Source organism: Macaca mulatta, chromosome 6, assembly GCF_049350105.2.
Source record: "Macaca mulatta isolate MMU2019108-1 chromosome 6, T2T-MMU8v2.0, whole genome shotgun sequence".
In the NCBI taxonomy this organism is placed as follows: domain Eukaryota; kingdom Metazoa; phylum Chordata; class Mammalia; order Primates; family Cercopithecidae; genus Macaca; species Macaca mulatta.
This window is the reverse complement of record NC_133411.1, coordinates 141,100,422-141,120,415: the sequence shown is the minus strand read 5'-3', so window position 1 is coordinate 141,120,415 and position 19,994 is coordinate 141,100,422. Positions and strand designations below refer to the sequence as shown.

General features: G+C 44.7%; 1 protein-coding gene across 10 annotated transcripts in view; it reads left to right on the top strand.

Annotated features, from left to right (window-relative positions):
* The window catches only part of P4HA2 (prolyl 4-hydroxylase subunit alpha 2), a 35,434-nt gene extending 19,381 nt beyond the window's left edge, over window positions 1–16,053 (top strand). For 5 of the 10 annotated variants that reach the window (XM_015140693.3, XM_015140696.3, XM_078004098.1 and 2 more), the window contains 8 exons: window positions 812–988; window positions 4,508–4,578; window positions 4,815–4,914; window positions 9,737–9,790; window positions 10,398–10,463; window positions 13,185–13,253; window positions 13,645–13,741; window positions 15,579–16,053. In XM_015140693.3, the coding sequence (XP_014996179.1) occupies window positions 812–988; window positions 4,508–4,578; window positions 4,815–4,914; window positions 9,737–9,790; window positions 10,398–10,463; window positions 13,185–13,253; window positions 13,645–13,741; window positions 15,579–15,649 (705 nt within the window). In that variant the 3' untranslated portion in view covers window positions 15,650–16,053. 10 annotated transcript variants of the gene reach the window in all.
* The last annotated feature ends 3,941 nt before the right edge of the window (window positions 16,054–19,994 follow it).

The window sequence follows — 19,994 nt, the reverse complement described above, 5'->3', positions numbered from 1 at the left end:
GTGGAGAGTAAGTCTCTGTGGTAAAGACACCAGCATGTACCAGAGCTTGGTATTGAGCCTTTGAGAGCCCTGGGATCCTAGTGCTTCCTGAGGAGGCCCAGGTGTGACAGGCTCTCGGCCTTTTCCATGCCCCTGTCTACATGGCTTCCACTGCCTCCTCCACCAAGAAAGGTTTCTCCCCCGTCCCAGCTCTTCAGACCTACTCAAGTCTTCATGAAAAGGGTCAGAAATTACTCTCTGCCAAGGGACTTGAGGATGTGAGGTGATCTTGGGAGAGAAGAAAGATTGCATGATTTGTGGGGTGTCACTTCATGCCAGTTAAGCTGAAGGGGCTTTTGTTCCTTCCTTCCTTTCTTCCCTCCCTCCCTCCCTCCCTCTGTTTTTCCTCTCTTTTCTTTTCTTTCTTTCATCTCACCCTGTCACCCAGGCTGGAGTGCAGTGGTGTAATCATAGCTCACTGCAGCTTTGACCTCCCAGGCTTGAGCAATCTTCCTGCCTCAGCCTCCTGAGTAGCTGTGACTACAGGTGTGCACCACTATACCTGGTTAATTTTTTATAGAGACAGGGTCTATGTCATCTAGGCTGGTCTCAAACTCCTGGTCTCAAGCTATCCTTTGGCCCCCCAGGATTCTAGGATTATAGGCGTGAGCCACTGTGCATGCCCACCTGCTGGGACTTTTGTTTTCTTCTGTGGTGTGGTGGGAGGGAGCAGCTGCTGGCCATGAGGTGAGACCAGTGTCTGCAGACAGCCAGACTGGGACCGAGGATTAGGACTCACTCAGCTCAGGGCCTGTTACTCTGTGCTCTCCAGACACCCCGGAGACAGAAGAGGCTTTTCTGTAGGTACCACCATGGCAACAGGGCCCCACAGCTGCTCATCGCCCCCTTCAAAGAGGAGGATGAGTGGGACAGCCCACACATCGTCAGGTACTACGATGTCATGTCTGATGAGGAAATCGAGAGGATCAAGGAGATCGCAAAACCTAAAGTAGGTGTCACTTCAGGTCCTTCTGGGGGCACTGAAGGGGGCAGGTCCTTTCTCTCATCCCTAGCACTGTGGGTGGTTGGTTTGCTCATCTAGCCACCCTTTACTGATGTCTAGCATGGGCCTACCGTGGGGATACAGAGATGCTTCAGACTCAGCCTGACCTTGTGAGTTCGTGGTCCAGTGGGGAAGAACAGGGTAACCAATGTGGACAGCCAATGCTGTGATAGAAAGTCATGCTGGGAACAGGGCAGGTCCACACTGGTGTGTCAGTTCACCTGTTTGGGAGACTGGTGTGTGAGAGTTTTTAGGAAATATTCCATAAGGTGCTATGAAGCTGGGTCCTGTGGAGCTCCTGATTAGGACTGTAAATGAGCGAATGACTTAGAGGAGAATGTATATCTTTATAATATTGGGTCTTCTCATCCAAGGGCGTGACAGGTCTCTCCATTTATTTATATCTTTTTAAGTTTTCTTCATATAAGCCTTGCACATTTCTTAAGTTTAGTCCCAGGTAGTTTCTTTGTTACTGTTAATTTACTTTATTTCTTCATTAGTATTTTAACTGGTTACATTATTATATTAGTTTACTATTCTATGCCAAACTGTTGATTTTAAAAATATATTTCATAGTAAGAGCTAATGTTTACTGAGTTCTTAACTGTGGCAGGAACTTCTAAATGCTTAACATATATATTAACTATGTCACAGTTATGAACAGCTGCTCATAACGGTGTCACTGTCTCTGTTTTGCCTATGAAAAAGCAAACTTATGCAGATTGCAGCTAGTGGTTGAATTTACTTATTCCTTTTTTGGTTTTTAGCTGATTCTCTTTGGTTTCCTGGATAGCATTAACACCTGGAAATAAGGAAAATTTTATTTTCTCATAATACTTGTAGTTCCTTTGTTTTTATAATCTTATTGAATCGCCCAGAACTTCTAGAGCATAATTACGAAGAATAGGAATCCTTGTCTCATTCCTGAACTTCCTGGGAATTCCTATGGTATTTTACTGCCAAGTATGCAGTTGGCTGTTGGTTTTGTTTTACGATTATTCTTCTGTTTCTAGTTCATAAAAGATTTGCTCCCCATTTGACATCTTTCAAAGAGATCTACTTGCTGCCATACCCCATCACTGATGATTGGGAGGGAGGATTTAGCTGGATTCTCTATTGCTCTGCTCCTAATAGAATTGTAGTGGCTGAGGTGACCAGGAGGCCTGACGCTCATGGAGAGACCTGAAATAGGTTCCTATCCTGGCCCCTGGACCTCATCTTAGAACACCTTGGCTTGAGGTACTAGGACATCTAGGGCTTTGAGTCAGTGGTTGGCATCATCAATGTGCCTGAGGGAGGGGGCTAGCCAGATGTATGGAGAATGGGGACTAGGACTCCCCTTACTACTCAGCTCCAGAGTCCTCCAGGAAAGAAAACTACTTTGCTGGTTGTGCCAGGATTTCCTGGGAGATTTCTTACCTGTTCTTCAGTTCCAGACACTGAGAACATTTCTGTGTGCATGTGTGCATGTGTGCATATATGTGTGGCTGGCCAAGGGGTAGTATTGGGAAAACATGTATTTGAATAGAAGCCATGTGAAGAGCCAAACAAGGATGGCAAACATGTTTGGCTCTTCACATGGCTTCTATTCAAAGATAAGCTGACCCCTCCTTTCTGGAGACTGTGAGAGACAGATGCTAGTCTGGCTTTGAAGTAGAGCCAATGAGCTTAATTTGGCCTGTGGGGAATGCCTGGCAGCTGTCTATGGGGTCTCTGGCCTGCTTTCAAAATAGCCCTGTGTTTCCCCTGGGGCAGAGCACAGCTGCTCAGAGCCTCTTTGTGGGTGTCAGGCCAATGCTGAGGCACAGATGTTTGGATGGGGTCTGGTTGTGGCTGCAGTTTTCAGGGAAGGACTGACATACGCTGGAGCTCAGGAAGGGCCGTGAGTAGGAGTTTGGGAGCCGTCTGTCCTGCTTGCGCTGGCCATCTTACCAGATCATGCTATAGCAGCACAGTGTCTAGGTTGGTCCATCTCACCCGCTTACTAGCCTTCTGGTCCATTTACTCCTCTCCATTCCGTCTGCCACCACCTGGCCTGGGCCACCATCATCTCTTGCGCTGACCTCTGCCGTGGCCTCACTAGCCTCCCAGTCCCCACTCTGGCCCCTTATTAGTCAACTCTCCATGAGTTATTCACAGTGATCCATTTTACATTCAAATTTTGAGTGTCCCTCCCCTGCATGAAGCCTTCCCCATTTCTCGTTGGCCACAAGGTTGCATCTAGTCCCTAGCTCCTGCGTGTCTCTTCAGCCTATTTTACTACTTCCCTTAACCTTTAATCCACACCTACTGCCACACCCATTTTCATTCCCAGGCCTCTGGATTGCTGCTCCTTCCCTGTTCCTGTAATGTTTCTCTACTTGGATAACTCATGTTAACCCTTCAGGCCTCAGCTAGGTGGTCTCCTCCCCTAGGAAGCTATTCTTGACACTATTCCCTGAGCTTCCACAGGACATTAAGTTCACCCATGCTGTGCTGCAGTTACCTGGCTGGTTTTCTGCTTTCCCCACTCGACTGAGTTGTAAGAGTGCAGGGGCCATGTCTCAGTTACCTAGCATAGTGCCAGGCACAAAGTAGGCACTCATCAATATTTATTAAAATCAAGGGGAAGTGTGTTGGGGTGGGAGTACCTGGGCCTGTGGCTGCACCCATGTGAGGTCATTAGGACAGTCCACAACTGAAGCACATGGACCTTTGCCATGTTGGCTGACTCTGGGCAGCGAGTCCCTCCTGGGGTTTCACTAAGCCTGTCTGTGGAGACTGGGGGAGTGAAGTAGATGAGGGGAGTGTGTTTGTAGTGTGTACATATGTGAGTGGGTGACTTCCAGGCAGTGGTTCACTTATTTTAACTCACAGAATCTTTTCCTGGTTTTATCATCTGACTTTTAAGGATCCCAAGGGAGTGAAAACTGTGCCATCTGTCTTTGCTTCTTGAGGCTGTGGGAACCCAGTGTGAGGTGGTACAGCAGGAGAGTGTTTGGATGGGTTTCTTGGCAGAGGAGCCCACTGAGGTTCAGAAGGATGGTGGAACTTGACCAAGTTGAGAGAAGTACGTAAGGCGGAGGCTCAGGGATAGTGGCACAGTCTGAATATGGTGGGAGTAGCTAAGCTCAGGCTGTGCTCAGGCAGGAGTGGTATGTGTGCCTGGCAAGGAAAGGGGCTAGCCAGGCAGATGCATGGATGGATGAAGCAGGCATAATTCTGCAGGCAATGCAGACCTGGGGAGGAGAAGGGATGAGCAGTGACCGAGCAGGGCAATAGCCAGGAACTGATTGCAGATTGGGAATGTGGAGGCCTCAGACTTTTGCCCTCACCTGGCCTGCAGCATCTTGGGGCCTTGGCTAGAGCCATTGGCTGCAAAGCTTCCTCCACTAGCATGACAGCAAATGTGGTCCCAGTGCTTTCTGGGAAAATACTCAAGGCAAAACAAACAAATCAAGTATTCCTTCTCCTCCTTCCTTCTAGCTTGCACGAGCCACTGTTCGTGATCCCAAGACAGGAGTCCTCACTGTCGCCAGCTATCGGGTTTCCAAAAGGTAAACAAAGAGCAGGGGTTGGTAGCTGCTCAAGTCTCAACTTCAGGACTTCTCAGTGCCTACCCTAGGAATGGGTGGCTTGCCTTTTCCTGCCTGCTGGCGACTCCTCACCCCTTGTTGCAGCAGGTACCCTGTACTGCCTGTTCGTGCTGGCCCTGACTCTGGGGACAGAGTGCAGGACCTCATGGAAGCCTGCCCTTCCATCTTCTTTTCTCTGCTCTTTTCTTTTTACCCAGCTCCTGGCTAGAGGAAGATGATGACCCTGTTGTGGCCCGAGTAAATCGTCGGATGCAGCACATCACAGGGTTAACAGTAAAGACTGCAGAATTGTTACAGGTACAGATAGTCCCTGGGACTGTAGGAGTTGGGAAGTGGGTATTTTTGGCTAGATGGTCTCACAAGGTGTCCAGAACTGGGCCAAAAGAGGCCCAACTGTATGACTACTGCCTGATGCTATGAATATGGAGTGATCTCATTTTAGGAAACCAGAATTAATCATGCCTGTTGGCTTTCAACAATTAGTGTTCAACAAATATCTATTGAGCATCTGCTGGGTGCCCAAGTGTGCTGGAAGCTAGGGATCAGCGGTGGCTATGGCAGGTTCATTCATGTCTTCTTGACAACAGAAGCTCAAATCCTGAATGGTCTCAGGGACATTGCTAAGAGAGCTAAAAATGGTTTCAGAGGCCATGGTTCTGTGTCATAATCAAATACATTTGAAGGTCAAAGTGTTCTGTGTGTTTTCTCCTGCTGAACCACAGCTGAAGTCACTCCAAAAGCAGCAGCAGGGGAGTTCCCCTGAGGGACTGCCAAGATGGGGTCGGTTGAGAATCCAAAGAAAGCGGCACTAAACCCCTGGATCTTTAGTCCACAACATTTATTAGGGAACTTGCAGAGTGGGCTGCAGCAATCCTCAAAATGGACAGCAAGAGACAAGGGTTGTTTTACCTAAGTATTTCCACAGTGATGGGGTCAGAGTATGGAGTTTATGTGAGGGTTTAGGGAATTTGGTTCAGGGCTGGGGCTAGTTTCTTTCAGTGTATTAGGCAACAACCTAAACACCTTCATCCGTGCCTGGGAATGTTCAAGACTCCAGCTTGTGTTCCAGCCTGAAGGGAAAAACCTGCCGCTGGCTGGGTCACAGAGCTGTCAAGGGAGTCTGATTTTCAATCAGAACAAAGAAAGGCAGGGGTGGGTCTGGGGGACCTTACACTGTGATATGTAGGTGGAAGTGAGAGGCCTGGACTGGTTAAGCTGGTGCAGGTGGAGTGTTCTTGTCCAAGTACTCCCACTGGGACCCTGGCTTCCTGCCTTTATTCAGAAGTGATTATGAAGAAACGTGGCAGCACCCTGCTGAAAGGTTTTGGGTAAAGCTCCTTATTAAAGTATCCTCTTGGGTATTGAGTTCAAATCAGCACTGGCTGTGTTCCCTTATGAATATTGGAACTTCTGTGTTCTGTTGTAAAATTGATGACCTAAGACACTGTCAGAGAAGTTTCACTGGCATCTTTCTAGAGGCCCCTGGGTCTCTCTGTTTGGCCAAGGTTTGTGTATACTTAAAGATAGCAGCCTTTACCTTTATGATTGGCATTTGGGTCTGATCTACTATAGATCTCATTAGAATATTGACTGAAGATCATTTGGGAAAGATTTTTTGAACTTTTGCCTGCACATGCCCAAACAAATCAGCCTTCTTTTTGCTGTTGTTTTTTCAACAAAAAGAAGTGTAGCTGCATCAGCAATTGGAAAATCAATTTTGAAGTTCATCTTTATGGATTTGTGTGAAGTCTACCAGAGTTTTAAAAAACATACTGATTACCTTGCAAATAGTATTGTGAAATTTTAATATTTTTTTTTCAGTTCAGTTCAACTTTGTGTTTTGTAATTTTTAAATAAGTTCTGCAGATAAGCACATCCATGGAGGACTTCTGTCTCATCTCCCACTTGCTGCGTATGTGTAAGAACACCACCATTTCAAGAGAGATGGGCACTCTTGATGTGCTAGATGAGTCCCTGTTGGCATTGTCTTGACTCATATCTTCTTGGAGCAGAAGAAGATATGGAGCAGAAGAAGAAGATTTTTTTTGTTTATTTGTTTTTCTTTTTTTTTTTTGAGACATCTGCCACTGCTTCCTCTGTGTCAGAGCCAGTCTTCAGGACTTTCATGGTTCTGATCAAAGACCACAGTCTGCTTGGCTGATTTCATACCCTGGACCAGGAGGCTAAGTAGACAGGACCTCTGGCGCGGTTGCTTTCCTGGCTAGCTGTGCAGCTATACTCACTGTATGCCTGTCTTACACTCACCCATGGAAGATAGCAGCTTCTTGCTTATGGACTGACTTCTCTGCTACAATTTGGACTTTATCTTGTCTGGCCTCTCATAGTGTTATAGCTCAGTTGACTGGGGTCTGAATGCCAGACCTCTTGGTAGAGGGGCTCTTATAGTTAAGGATCTTCTGGAAGATTCAGACCACAGCTGCCAAGTGGCTGAGATACCATTTTTGTTTGCATTCTTCTCCTAGGAACTGTCTTGGCATTTCCTTTGCCAGTCAGTGGTGTTGAAGGCTTTGATCCTTCATGGTCTAGGGAACAGGAAACTGGATTTCAGCATCTATCCCTAAGTACTTACTCCATATGAAATGTTTGTGGTATGATACATGCCTAGGCACCAGCAACAGCCCTCACATCAGGTCCTTTAGGAAATGCTGCAGGCCTCTGGAAAGGAGCTGGTTCTTCAGCTGTAGCTGACATGTTTGCTGTAGACCATTTGAAGGAAAAAGGTAATTGAGGCTTTCTGGTGAATTGGATGAGGGCTTATCTGATAGAGAGGAAGAGATGCTACACCTCTAGGATTCTCTAAGATTGAAGACTTCGGCTGCATGATGTCTCAGCCTCACCAGAAAAGTGATTTCTGACCTTTTTAATTTTGCCTTTACTCTGTCCTTAGCATCGTAAATACCCATGTCTTTCAAATAACTGACTCCACTCTTACAATAGTAAGTCTAAAGATTTAAATGAATACCTCCTCACATGAATCAGTCTTGATGTACAGTTGCTTGTTATTAAAGGCGTGAGCCTGGGGACTTATGTATGCCTGGATAGGCAATCTTACTGCTGCAAATCAAGATGGTCCCATGTGTTTTGTACTTATTTGGGAATTGTATTAAAGAGTGTAGGTACAGTGGCTTCAGAACCATGATCAAATATAATTCTCCAAACCTAAAAGATGAGCCAGCTCTCGCAACGCAACTTCTTTCACTGCCTGGGATCTGTAAGTTTAAGCAATCCATTTAACAAGTGGAAGTGTTGAAAAATGCAGTCATACTCTGCAGCTCCAGCAACAAGCACTAATTGAATTTTCCTGAGTGCACTGGCACAGAGTCACAGTTGTGTTTAAAATTTTCTTCCAGGCCAGGTGTGGTGGCTTACATCTGTAACTCAGTTCTTGGGGAGGCCAAGGCAGGAGGATTGCTCGAAGCCAGGAGTTTGAGACCAGTCTGGGCAACATAGTGAGACTCTGTCTCTACCCCCACTCCCCCCAAAAAAAGAAAAAAAATTTTCTTCAAGCTCTTGACTGCAAACAAAGATATGCTTTCTCAGCTGCTCTGGCACTTCTCTCCTTAGATGCATCTCCAGCCTTAGGGCCACCTGCTGAACCAGGCTTCCTTGTGCTGTTGACAGGATTTCCAGGTATTTTTGGTGCAGGAATCTTAAAGGCTGAAGCAGTGGATGACAGCATGTTTTCATCCATGCTTTGTATCAAAAGTTTTATCTTTGTAGATATTGAAAATGATACTGCCAACATTTTGTGCTCCAATAAGAGAATTTCCTCTCTTATAAAGTCCACTGTCCCTTTCTTTCTTGCATTTCTTTTTTTGTGTATATGTGAAACAGGGTCTCACTCTGTTGCTCAGGCTGGAGTGCAGTGGCACAGTCATAGCTCAATGCAACCTTGAACTCTTGGGCTCAAGCTATCCTCCTGCCTCAGCTTCCTGAGTAGCTGAGACTACAGGTGCACGCCACTGTGCCCAGCTAATTTTTTCATTAGTAGAGACGGATGGAGTCTTGCTATGTTGCCCAGGCTAGTCTCAAACTTCTGGGCTCAAGCAGTCCTCTCACTTCAGCCTCCCAAAGTGCTGGGATTACAGGCATGAGCCACCACGCCTGGCTTCTGTCCCACATTTCTATAGGTCTCTGTTATTGCTAGTTTTGTAGCATCTCTCACCTGACCGTTGGGATAGCAGAAAAGGATATACAAAAAATACCAACTTTCTGAGAACTTATGGCCTAGCCCCAGAGGTTTTTATGTTTTCAGTGAGACACACTAACCAGCTGTTCCCAGACGGACATTGGTGGTGCTGCTTGATCCACTAGCTTCCATATCAGATTCTGTGCTTCATCTTTAACCTTGTCTTTCATTCTGTCTACTGAAGCTGAGACAATAATTGTGATTTAAGACTTTCCATTTTGCTGATAAGCTGTCCACAAAGGCATTTACAATTTCTAATCCAATTTATGACACCTGGTAGTTGCTCAGACGTTACTTCAGGTCCAGGGTCACACTGGGGGTGCTGATGTAGTGCGGTAATTCTTGGCCGCCTGGCAGCTGGCCACCCATGTTGTGCTGTTTCATTCCATGCAGTAGACCACTGTGGGAATCTGCCCCATGCAGTCTCACCAGGAATAGCAGTGGTGGTAGGAACAGTACAAGGTGCTAAGTACCTCCAAAACTAGTTTAAAAAAGAAAATCCTCTTCTTAAGTTTGTTACTGACTTTCCTCTGGATTACTATCTTAATATGTCCCAAACAAACTGGGTCCAGGGCCAGGGCTGGCCTCAAGCAGTGTTCCCTTTACTGCTGTCTGAGTGTCCATGAAGGGGCTGGAGCTTTTCCTCAGTGATCATATGCAGTTCACCCATCTTGTTTTGTTTGGGAAACCACATTTGTGCTGCAGCCTTACTCTTGGACAGAAATGTAGACTTGTTTGTGATGTTTGCTCTGCCTGTGCTGGCAGGGCATGGTTGTCTTCCACCTTAGAGAGGCTGCTCTTGGGAGTTCTGGTTGTTTTCAGGCCTGGGAAGATTGTATCCTTAGAGTGATGGGCTGCTACAGAGCTGTTCATGCTGCTTACAAGGTCTAATGCTGTTATTTCCCACAGGTTGCAAATTATGGAGTGGGAGGACAATATGAACCACACTTCGACTTCTCTAGGGTAAGGCCTAAATCACAGGTGCTTTCAAAGGGCCCTACTCTAGCTGATTTGAGAAGGGTGGAGCTTCTAGGAGCATTTCAGCCTCCATATCAGTACCCCTACCCCTTGTCCTCCCTCCACCTCTGCATCATTGGGAGAAACTCTTTGTTACTGGTGAATCCCAAATCTGGAACCAGGGATCCTGCAGAACACAGTGGAGCCTGGCTGTCTCCCATGTAGATGTGGGGAGTTCATCCCCTGCCCTAACTGTATCACCCTTTGCCCTGATTCTAAAGCAAAGAGCCTCACTACGTCTTTGTGAAAACTGTTCTTTTCCCTTTTCCTTTTCCCTGCAAACCCCATGCCCTAACCAGAATTTACTTTGCAGCCTTGGCACATGTTCCAGGCTGATTTATGGAACACACACTTATTACCTTCCCATGACCCTTTTGGTCCTAGTCTTGTGGGTGGTGGATGAAGCCTGTTGTAAACTTCGGTGAAAGTTGTTGTCTGTTACAGCGACCTTTTGACAGCGGCCTCAAAACAGAGGGGAATAGGTTAGCGACGTTTCTTAACTACGTAAGTACTGGGTCCAGGCCCACCTGTTCATTCTCACTTAATTTTGTAGAATGATGAGCGACATACTTTCAAGCATTTAGGGACGGGGAATCGTGTGGCCACTTTCTTAAACTACGTGAGTATGATGTGTGCTGATGGGCCCTAAGGGGACCCTGGGTCCAGAGGGCTGCCTTATATCCCACCCCCATCAGGGCTGATACCATCTGCTATAGAGTAATGGTCAGGTCCTTCTGGCTTTCAGCACCCTTCTTGACTGCAACAGGGAGAGTTGGCCTCTGTTTCTTTTCATTTTCCCCACTGCCACCACCAGGACTTTAACATTCCTGGCTATTTTTTTTCCCCAGTGTTTAAAATTGTGATAAAATAGACACAACATAAAACTTACCATCTTAACCATTTTTAAATGTACAGTTCAGTGGTATTAAATACATTCATAGTGTGCAAGCATCACCACCATTCATTTCCATCTATTTTCATCTTCTAAAACTGAAACTCTACCCAGAGTTTATTAAGCAATAATTCCAGATTCCCCTCCTGCAGCTCCTGGCAGCCACCATTCTGCTTTCTGTCTCTGTGATTTTGGTTACTTAAATAAGTGGAATCAAAGTATTAATACTTGTCTTTCTGTGTGGCTGGTGTATAATGCCCTCAAGGTTTATCCATGTTGTAGCATATTCTGGCTGCTGCTTTTTTTTTTTTTTTTTTTTTTTTTGAGATGGAGTATTGCTCTGTCACCTAGGCTGGAGTGCAGTGGTGTGATCTCGGCTTACTGCAACCTCGGCCTCCCAGGTTGGAGCGATTCTTGTACCTCACCCTCCCAAGCAGCTGGGATTATAGGCGCTGGCCACCACGCCTGGCTAATTTTTGTATTTTTAGTAGAGAGAGGGTTTCACCATGTTGGCCAGGCTGGTGTTGAACTCCCGACCTCAGGTGATCTGCCTGCCTCGGCCTCCCAAAGTGCTGGGATTACAAGCGTGAGCCACTGTGCCTGGCCATTCTGGCTCCTTTTTGATGGGCACAGTGCTAGTCTGGATTTTTGGGATGGGTGCCCTGGAGGGTTCCCTCCTTGGCACCAGAGTGAGGAGACAGCGTTAGCTCTCTCTAGATGAGAGCCACGTTTGTTTTATCCAAGGCTTAGTGGCCTGATTCCCACCTCTTGTCTCTGTTTCATCCATAGGTTGTAGGGTTTACCTTTCACATGAGGAACAATTTCCTCTCCCTTCTGCTGAGAGCCAGCTCTAAAGAGACATAGAGGCAGTAAAGTAACTTAGAGACAGAAGCCTGGGTCCATTTTTTCCTTTTACGTTTTTGTTGTATGGTTATTACATGCTGGGGATTGTGCTATGTACATGCTGGTGGGCAGAACGTATGTGGTCTCTTTTGTGGTGCTTGAGGTCCAATATGAGAGACTTATTTTAAACATCAGAGGGATTCTTCTTCTTCTTCTTCTTTTTTGGGCGGGGGGACAGAGTCTCCCTCTGGTGCCCAGGCTGCAGTGCAGTGGCGCGATCTCAGCTTACTGTAACCTCAGCCTCCCGGGTTCAAGTGATTCTCCTGCCTCAGCCTCCCAAGTAGCTGGGATTATAGGCGTGCACCACCATGCCCAGCTAATATTTGTATTTTTAGTAGAGACGAAGTTTCACCATCTTGGCCAGACTGGTCTCGAGCTCCTGACCTCAAGTGATCCACCCACCTTGGCCTCCCAAAGTGCTGGCATTACAGGTGTGAGCCACCTCGCCCAGCCTAAACATCAGAGAGAGTATTATGTAGTTATGGAGACAGGTGCTGTGAACCCCAGACTTGGGGTTCAATGGAGGCCTCTCTTTGGAAGTAACATATCAGTTGAGACTCAAAAGTTGAGTGGAAATTAGCTGGTAGAACATGGTTTCTGGCACGAGAGAGAGTGTATGTAGTCCTGTAAGAGAAAAGGAGCTTGGGATGTTGGAAAAATAGAAAAAGGCTGGTGTGTCTGGAGAGAGGCTAGTGAGACTGACAGGGCCTTGGGATTCTAGAAAAGAATTTGAGTTTGATCCCCAGGGCTGTGAGAAGCCATTTTTGTCTTATTCATTTACCATATGTCTGTCAAGTACCCTTCACTTAGTCTGGTATGTGTCCTGTGGAAATATTTTTTAGCTCCAATTTTTATTACATTATGGACAAAAAAAGTAAGAGAGCCGTATGGGAAAGAAGTAGTGCTTTGGCCATGAGTCAAGGCATGCTCTGTGGGCATGAGTGCAGCCTTGCTAGTGTGGAACTTGTGTTCAGTGTAGTTTAAGGCCTTACCATGGGAGAAAGCAGGGCCTCTAGAAACACAGTGCCCCACCTTCCCACTCAGGTGGCCCCAGGAAGGGTGGCTACTCTGGGAAGGTGAAGGTCTGACTAGAGCAGCAAACTACTAGAGCCAGAGAAACAGAGCTGCAGTGGGGACTGCACATAGTGTTGGGAACAGTAGGGAGCTCCTGGTCAGGGCACTTTGCTGAGTACAGTGGCTTAGGCAAGGCCAAGGCTAGATGGGAATTCAAGGGGTGGGGGTCAGAACAGGCATTTTCTAAGTACAGACTCAGATTATTTTCATCCAAGGACAGCCTGGATGTGGGTCTCCTGTGGGCCTCAACTCTTGAACACTCATGACATGGAGACTGTTCTAATGAATCACACTAATTAAGTAGGTATGGGAAAACCTTTCTTGGCTAAAGGGCTGGCCATGGAGCAGACTCCAAGCAGTGTCACTGATGCTCAGAGGGGGGTGATCTATACACTTTGTCATGTCCTTTGTGGCTCAGTTGCTCTGAGAGCCTTGCTTAGGAGGACCAAGCTCTATGTGTTATATTTCCAGATGAGTGATGTAGAAGCTGGTGGTGCCACCGTCTTCCCTGATCTGGGGGCTGCAATTTGGCCTAAGAAGGTAAGTTCTGATTCTTGTGGGTCAGAGGTTGAAGCAAGGCTCAGACTTTACTTTGTCCATGTCCCCCAGTACCATTACCTGGCCTGCCTGATTGTCATTGTGATGTGCCTTAGCCCACCTGGAGTCTGACCTTGTAGCCCCAGCTTCTCCCTGGGAAGAAGGGACAGGGAGGGAAGCCCCTTCAGGGGCGGGTGAGTTCCCAGACTTCTACTCCAGAAAGGTAGGTGCTTTCTGGGAAAAGTCTCTGTTGCTGGAGTCCCAGAGCCCTGTCCCCCATCCATAGGGAAATGAGGGTGTTTCTGCTCAGGGCAGAGCTTCTGTGATGCTTGAGGTCAGGTCCCTGAGCACAGTCTCTAAGAATGTGTTCTGAAAAGACCAATCTCTTTCCCAGGGTACAGCTGTATTCTGGTACAACCTCTTGCGGAGCGGGGAAGGTGACTACCGAACAAGACACGCTGCCTGCCCTGTGCTTGTGGGCTGCAAGTGGGGTGAGTGTCTTAAGGGGTGGTGTTGGTGTTGGTGGCCTCAGCTTGGGCTTTGCTTACTGGCCTTAGATTCTGAGCTGGGAGATAACTGCTGCCAAATTGCAGAGATTGTCTCCCTTCTTAGCTTTTTTTCTGCTGTTACTACCATCCAGCCATGTCATGTCCATGCACCTGGTAAATGCCAAGGCAGCTGGTTGGAAACACTCGGAGATACACAGGGAGCGGAAGAAGGCCTGAGGACGAACAGCTGCATAAGCACCATAGGTCCAGGACCCTCTGGCAAGGCTTCTGGGGGAGCAGAGTGGAGAGCTGGAAGCAGTGAGGGGAAAGAGTGCCTCAGGTGAACAAGGCCCATATGGATGGAGGCACAGGCTAAAACCAGCATATGGGTGTGGGGACAGGCTCCCTTGTCACTTGAAGAAAGGGAGACCTGTGGCACAGGGGCCAGGAGATGAGGCTGGAGGCTGGGACCAAACTGCAGAGGCTCAAGCTTGAGCTTTATCCTGGGAGCAGTTGTGTGAGCCTCGGAGAGGCTTAAACCAGGATGTGACAGGAAGTGTTTGTTAAGGAGATGAGTGTGTAGCCCCCTTGGAGAGTTTTGAAGATAAATAGTGATGGGTTCGCAGATAATTAAGCAAATGAAAAAGAAAACAAGGCAGTTGCTGAATTCAGGGGAAAAAAAGTTGTACAAGAGATAAGTATAAACTACTGGATGGCTCAGGCATAACACTTACATGATATAATTATGTACACACTGAGTATTACTTTAACTAAAACTTGTGATTTACCTGTACCAGAAAGATGGGAGGGGATAAGTATATGTTTTAGGGGTAGAATAAAAGAATTTCAAAGTTGAAAGTTACGGAATAGAACTAAAAGCATGTTACCTAGAAAAATGAAGTTAAATATCAGAAGAAACAGCTAGAGGAGTTTAATGTTCCCTGGGAGTGGGGATTAGGGATGGGAAGGAGAAGCTTCGGAGATTGCTGTTTATCATTATAAGCCTTGTGACAATTTTATTTTTTTTCAATGAATTACGTGTATTACTTTATATTTTAAAAGCTCTGTGACTTCAGTAGTGCATTGAAATAAAATTTTGATTCATTATGAGAGAGTCTGTGAGGAACAGAATCATGGTTCCTGTGTTTTTGAAGATATGGCATGGGGTGACAGTGCTGGCGGCAGCTCTGCTGCTCTTGTGCCCATGGCATACAGACTAGATCTGCTGGTCCACAGCTCCTGAGGTTAACATCAAAGCCCTCTGCAATGCTGACAGGCTTCCTCATCCTCACATCCTACCTCTCAGTTTCCACCTGCCACCTCCCAGTAATGTTAGGCTTCTTGAGTCCTCAACACGCGTCAGGGTGGCTCCTGCCTTGATTACTTTCTCATCCTGTTGTCACTCCTGGGACCCTCTTGGTGAGAGAACCATCTGGGTATGTCATTCTTCTTCCCAGGATAACTTCTATTTAACTTTATATTCTAGCCCTAGGATTTCCTCTTCTCTCTAAGAGCAAGAAATGTGTGCACGTTGCTATGGGAATAGAGCCAAAGGGCATCGAAGGTCATGGGCATCAAAGGGCATGATTAGATGCTCTTTGGTGCTATTCCCATGGCAACCTGCACACATGTATCTTGTCCCACTGGCAGAATTTCATACACTTACCTGTTTACATGTGTCTTCCTCACCAATTCATTAGCAAATTGAGGCCTGAGATCATGTCTTGTCTTATTTGTGTCTGATTCCAGGGCACAGTGCAGGGGTCATCATGAAGGAGTCATTCATTCAGGCTACTAAACTGACCAATAGGATTGTAACATGCTTGCTTTCTTTTCACAGTCTCCAATAAGTGGTTCCATGAACGAGGACAGGAGTTCTTGAGACCTTGTGGATCAACAGAAGTTGACTGACATCCTTTTCTGTCCTTCCCCTTCCTGGTCCTGCAGCCCATGTCATCTTCAAGTTCAATGTGACAGACACCTTTGTATGTTCCAGTTTCTATCAGGCTGGTTTTTGGAGAAATGAATGTCTGGAGCAGAGGGAGACCATACTAGGGCGAGTCCTGTGTGACTGAAGTCCCAGCCCTTCCGTTCAGCCTGTGCCATCCCTGGCCCCAAGACCAGGATCAAAGTGGCTGCAGCAGAGTTAGCTGTCTAGCACCTAGCAAGGTGCCTTTGTACCTCAGGTGTTTTAGGTGTGAGATGTTTCAATGAACCAAAGTTCTGATACCTTGTTTACATTGTTTGTTTTTATGGCATTTCTATCTATTGTGGCTTTAACCAAAAAATAAAATGTCCCTGCGAGAAGCCTTAAAGAGCCTTACTTGGAGTATTTTTAAGACTGGAAGCTTTTACCAGGTTCATCACTTCCTGTGCATCGCCTCCATGCAGGCAGAGTCTGGATCATGAATGCTTTAGTAACAAAACATCTTGGGTCTTGGATTTGAGACCTGGTTTCAACACTTGTGTCTCCTCTAAGTGTCAGTGTCCTTTTCGGGAAAGTAGGGTAAATAATTTCTCTTTGTCTCCCAGAGAACATAGCACACGTGTTCATGATTGTAATGCTGTTATAATGTATAATTTATTTTAAAATTTTGAGATAAGGATTGTTCATGATACATAGATGTATACTTAAAAAAAAATGAAGGTGAGCAGGAGCACCTGTGTCAACACCAAGTTAGAGAAGAGAACGTTTTCAAGTCAGTACCTCAGGAGCCCCTTGGGAACCCCTCCTAGATCACATCTCCTTCACTGCCCCCAGCACTTTGGAGATAACCATTGTCTAGTGATGTGTGGTACTCGTTCCTTTGCTTGTCCTTATAGTTTTACCGTCCATGATTACATCCCTAAATAAGTAGTTATTCTGTTTTCCCTGATTTTGAACTTCTACTAATAGAATCAGAGTAAATATTCTTGGGTATGTGACTTCTTTTGTTCAACATTGTTTTAAGATTCATCCATGTCGTGTAGCTGTAGTTTGTTTTAATCTTTATAGTACAGTTTTGTTAATGTTTATTGTAGGACTATACCATAATACAGCCAGTATGCTGCTGATAAACATTGGAATTGGTTTCAGTCTTTGTATATTGTGAATAATGCTGTGATAAACATTTTTATACATGATTCCTGCTATACATATAAACACATATTTCTGTAGGATATATATGTAGGAGTGGAAATGTGGAGTCTTAATGGTGTTCCAACTTTGCTAAATAATGTATTCCAAGGTCATTATACACATTCTCACCAGGAGTAAATGAGAGTTCTTATTACTCTAACCTTTTCCAATATCTAGTATTTTCATACTTTTGCATTTTAGCTAGCTTGGTATGTTACCGACTAAATGTTTGTGTCCCCTCTGCCCAAATTCATATGTTGAAATCTTAACCTCCAATGTGATGATATTAGGATGTGGAGCCTTTGGGAGGTAATTAGGTCATAAGCCTGGAGCCCACATGAGTGGGATTAGTGACCTTATGAAGAGATCCCAGAGAACGCTAGCCCTCTTTCTGCCATGCGAACACACAGCAAGAAGATGCCTATGAACCAGGGGGCTCTCACTAGAAATAAACCTACTAGCATCTTGATCTTGGACTTTTCAGTTTCCATAACCATGAGAAATCAATGTTTTTAATTCAATGTATGGTATTTTATTATAGCAGCTCTACCTAAGACAGTACATGTATAGTATCTATTTTAACATTGTTGATAATGTTTACAACTTTTCATGTTATTAGTTATTAGGTTTCTTCAAGTCTTCTTTTTGATTCATAGAAATTTTAAAATATGTACACAAGCTCTTTGTTATATATTTTGCAAATATCTTCTGTGGTTTGTTTTTTTACTATTTTTTGTCTTTTGATAAAAAGCTTGTAATTTTTATGTCAAATCTATCAAGCTTTTTCTTTTTATGTTTTTTATGTCTTATTTGAGAAACCCCAAGATCATGAGGATGTTTCCTGTGTTCTCTTCTGAAAGCTATATAGTCTTTGTCATTAATTTTATCTTTATATATGGTATGAAGTGTAAAGGTCTACTTTTAATTTTTTGCATATTTTATTAGGATAGGATGGGCTTTTGCTATAGTAATAAATAATCCCCAAATCTCAAGGGCTTAATATATAAAATTGTCTCATGCAAAAAACCACTGGGTCTAAGGCAATTGCTATCTACTGTCATCTAATCTCCCTCTAGTGGCTTCCATGGGTAGACCCTAACAGGAAGCCAGCTGATAAGGGAGGGAATCTGGGAAATGTAGTTTACAGAGTGGCAGCTACAGTAGAACAGTAGAGACTACAAGGATGAGTTTGCAGCTGAGAACGGAAACATGACTGGCACACTAGGTTTTTCTTTTCCTGTTTGAGACTTTTTTGCCTTCTTGAATTTGTACAATGGTATCTTTAATCAATTTTGGAAAATTAAATGATTTTCTCTTTCAGCATTGTCTGTTTCTTCTGTAACTCTGATTAATTGTAAGTTGGATCATATCATGATATTATCTCTTAAATCTTTCATATTTTTATATCTATGCTATATTTGGGGAGAATTTTATACTTGTTTTGTACAAAGTTCACTAATTCTGTCTTCTATCGAGTGCATCCAGGAGTCTTTGTTTAAGGACTTTAAAGATTTCTTTGTTTTCTGGCTTATACCATTTCTGTTGAAAAGTTGCTATCTGGTCCTTTGTTGTTCTTTTGAAGGTAACTTTGCCCCCACCTGGCTGCTTTAAAGACTTTTTTTCTTTTTGGTTTTCAGTAGTTTTACTATGGTGTACTTAGTGTGGGTTTCTTTTTCTTTTCCTGCTTGGCATTTAGCTTCTTGAATTTCTGGGTTGACGTCTGATCAATTTTGGAAATTTCTCAGACATTATATCTTCAAATATTGTTTCTGTCCCATTTTTTCTCTATCTGCTCTGAGACTTCAGTAATCTGAATGTTAGAACTTTTCATAGTGCTCTATATGTCTCCTATTCTGTGTCTCTCATGCTTTTTTCCTTGTGTTTCAGACTAGATATTTTCTATTGATCTGTCTTGGAATTCATTTATTACTTTTGCTGCTAAACCCATCTGTCTTTTTTTTTTTTTTTCTTGAGATGGAGTCTTCCTCTGTCGCCCAGGCTGGAGTGCAGTGGCGGGATTTCAGCTCACTGCAACCTCTGCCTCCCAGGTTCAAACAATTTTCCCACCTCAGCCTCCCAAGTAGTTGGGATTACAGGCATGTGCCACCACGCCCAGCTAATTTTTGTATTTTTAGTAGAGATGGGGTTTTGTCATGTTGACCAGGCTGGTCTCGAATTCCTGACCTCAAGTGATCCACCCGCCTCGGCCTCCCAAAGTGTTGGGATTATAGGCATGAGCCACTGTGGCTGGCCCATTCATGTCCTTTTAATGGATTTTAATTCTCTGGAGAATCTGTCTTGTTTTCTCTGTTTTTCTCGGACTGATAAATCAGTTGTGTGAAATTTTTTGTCTGATAACGCCATGATTTTGATTTTCTATGGCTCTCTTTCTATTGTCTTTTTCCCTCCTTAGTTTCTGGTCGTTTGGTCCACTCTGTTGATATGCCTGGTAATTTTTGATTGAATGTGTATGACAAATGGTAGAGCCTCTGGATGGATAACTTCCTGCACAAAGGACTCACCCTTTCCTCTACTATGCAGAATGGGGATCAATCACCTTAATCCAGTAAGGATCTGAGCTGACTAGACTGGGTGGTAGTTTTCTTAAGACTCTACCTCTGGTTTACCCTTATTTCCCCTGGTATAGGATGTAGTCCTCCAAGATTTTCTAATTGAGAGCCTAGTGTGTTCACTGGATCTGTTCCCACTGGCAGTTCCTCAACTCCAGTTCTTGTCTTCTCAGTACCAGACTTGGCCCAAAAAATTTATCCTCCTTTTCAAAGAATTTGAATTTTTTAATCTAAGCAGATATTTTTTGCTTACCTTCTTAGCCTTCCATTCTGCACAGCATCAGAATTCAGAAAATGCCTCACTGGGTAAACAGGCTGAGTGTCTGGCCAAGTTCTCCACTCCTCCCTCTTATTCAATATTCTGAGAAACTACTGGCTAATTTTGGTTTTTCAATGCCCCTTGACACTGTCAAAAATTCTTTTGGTTTCTCTGCTTCTTAGTAGTTGCCCATTGCTCTGGATCCTCATTCTTACCCCATGGCTACAATCAGTAAATAATAATAATAATAATAATAATAGTAAATAATAATAATAATTATTATTATTATATGTTTTTTGAGATGGTGTC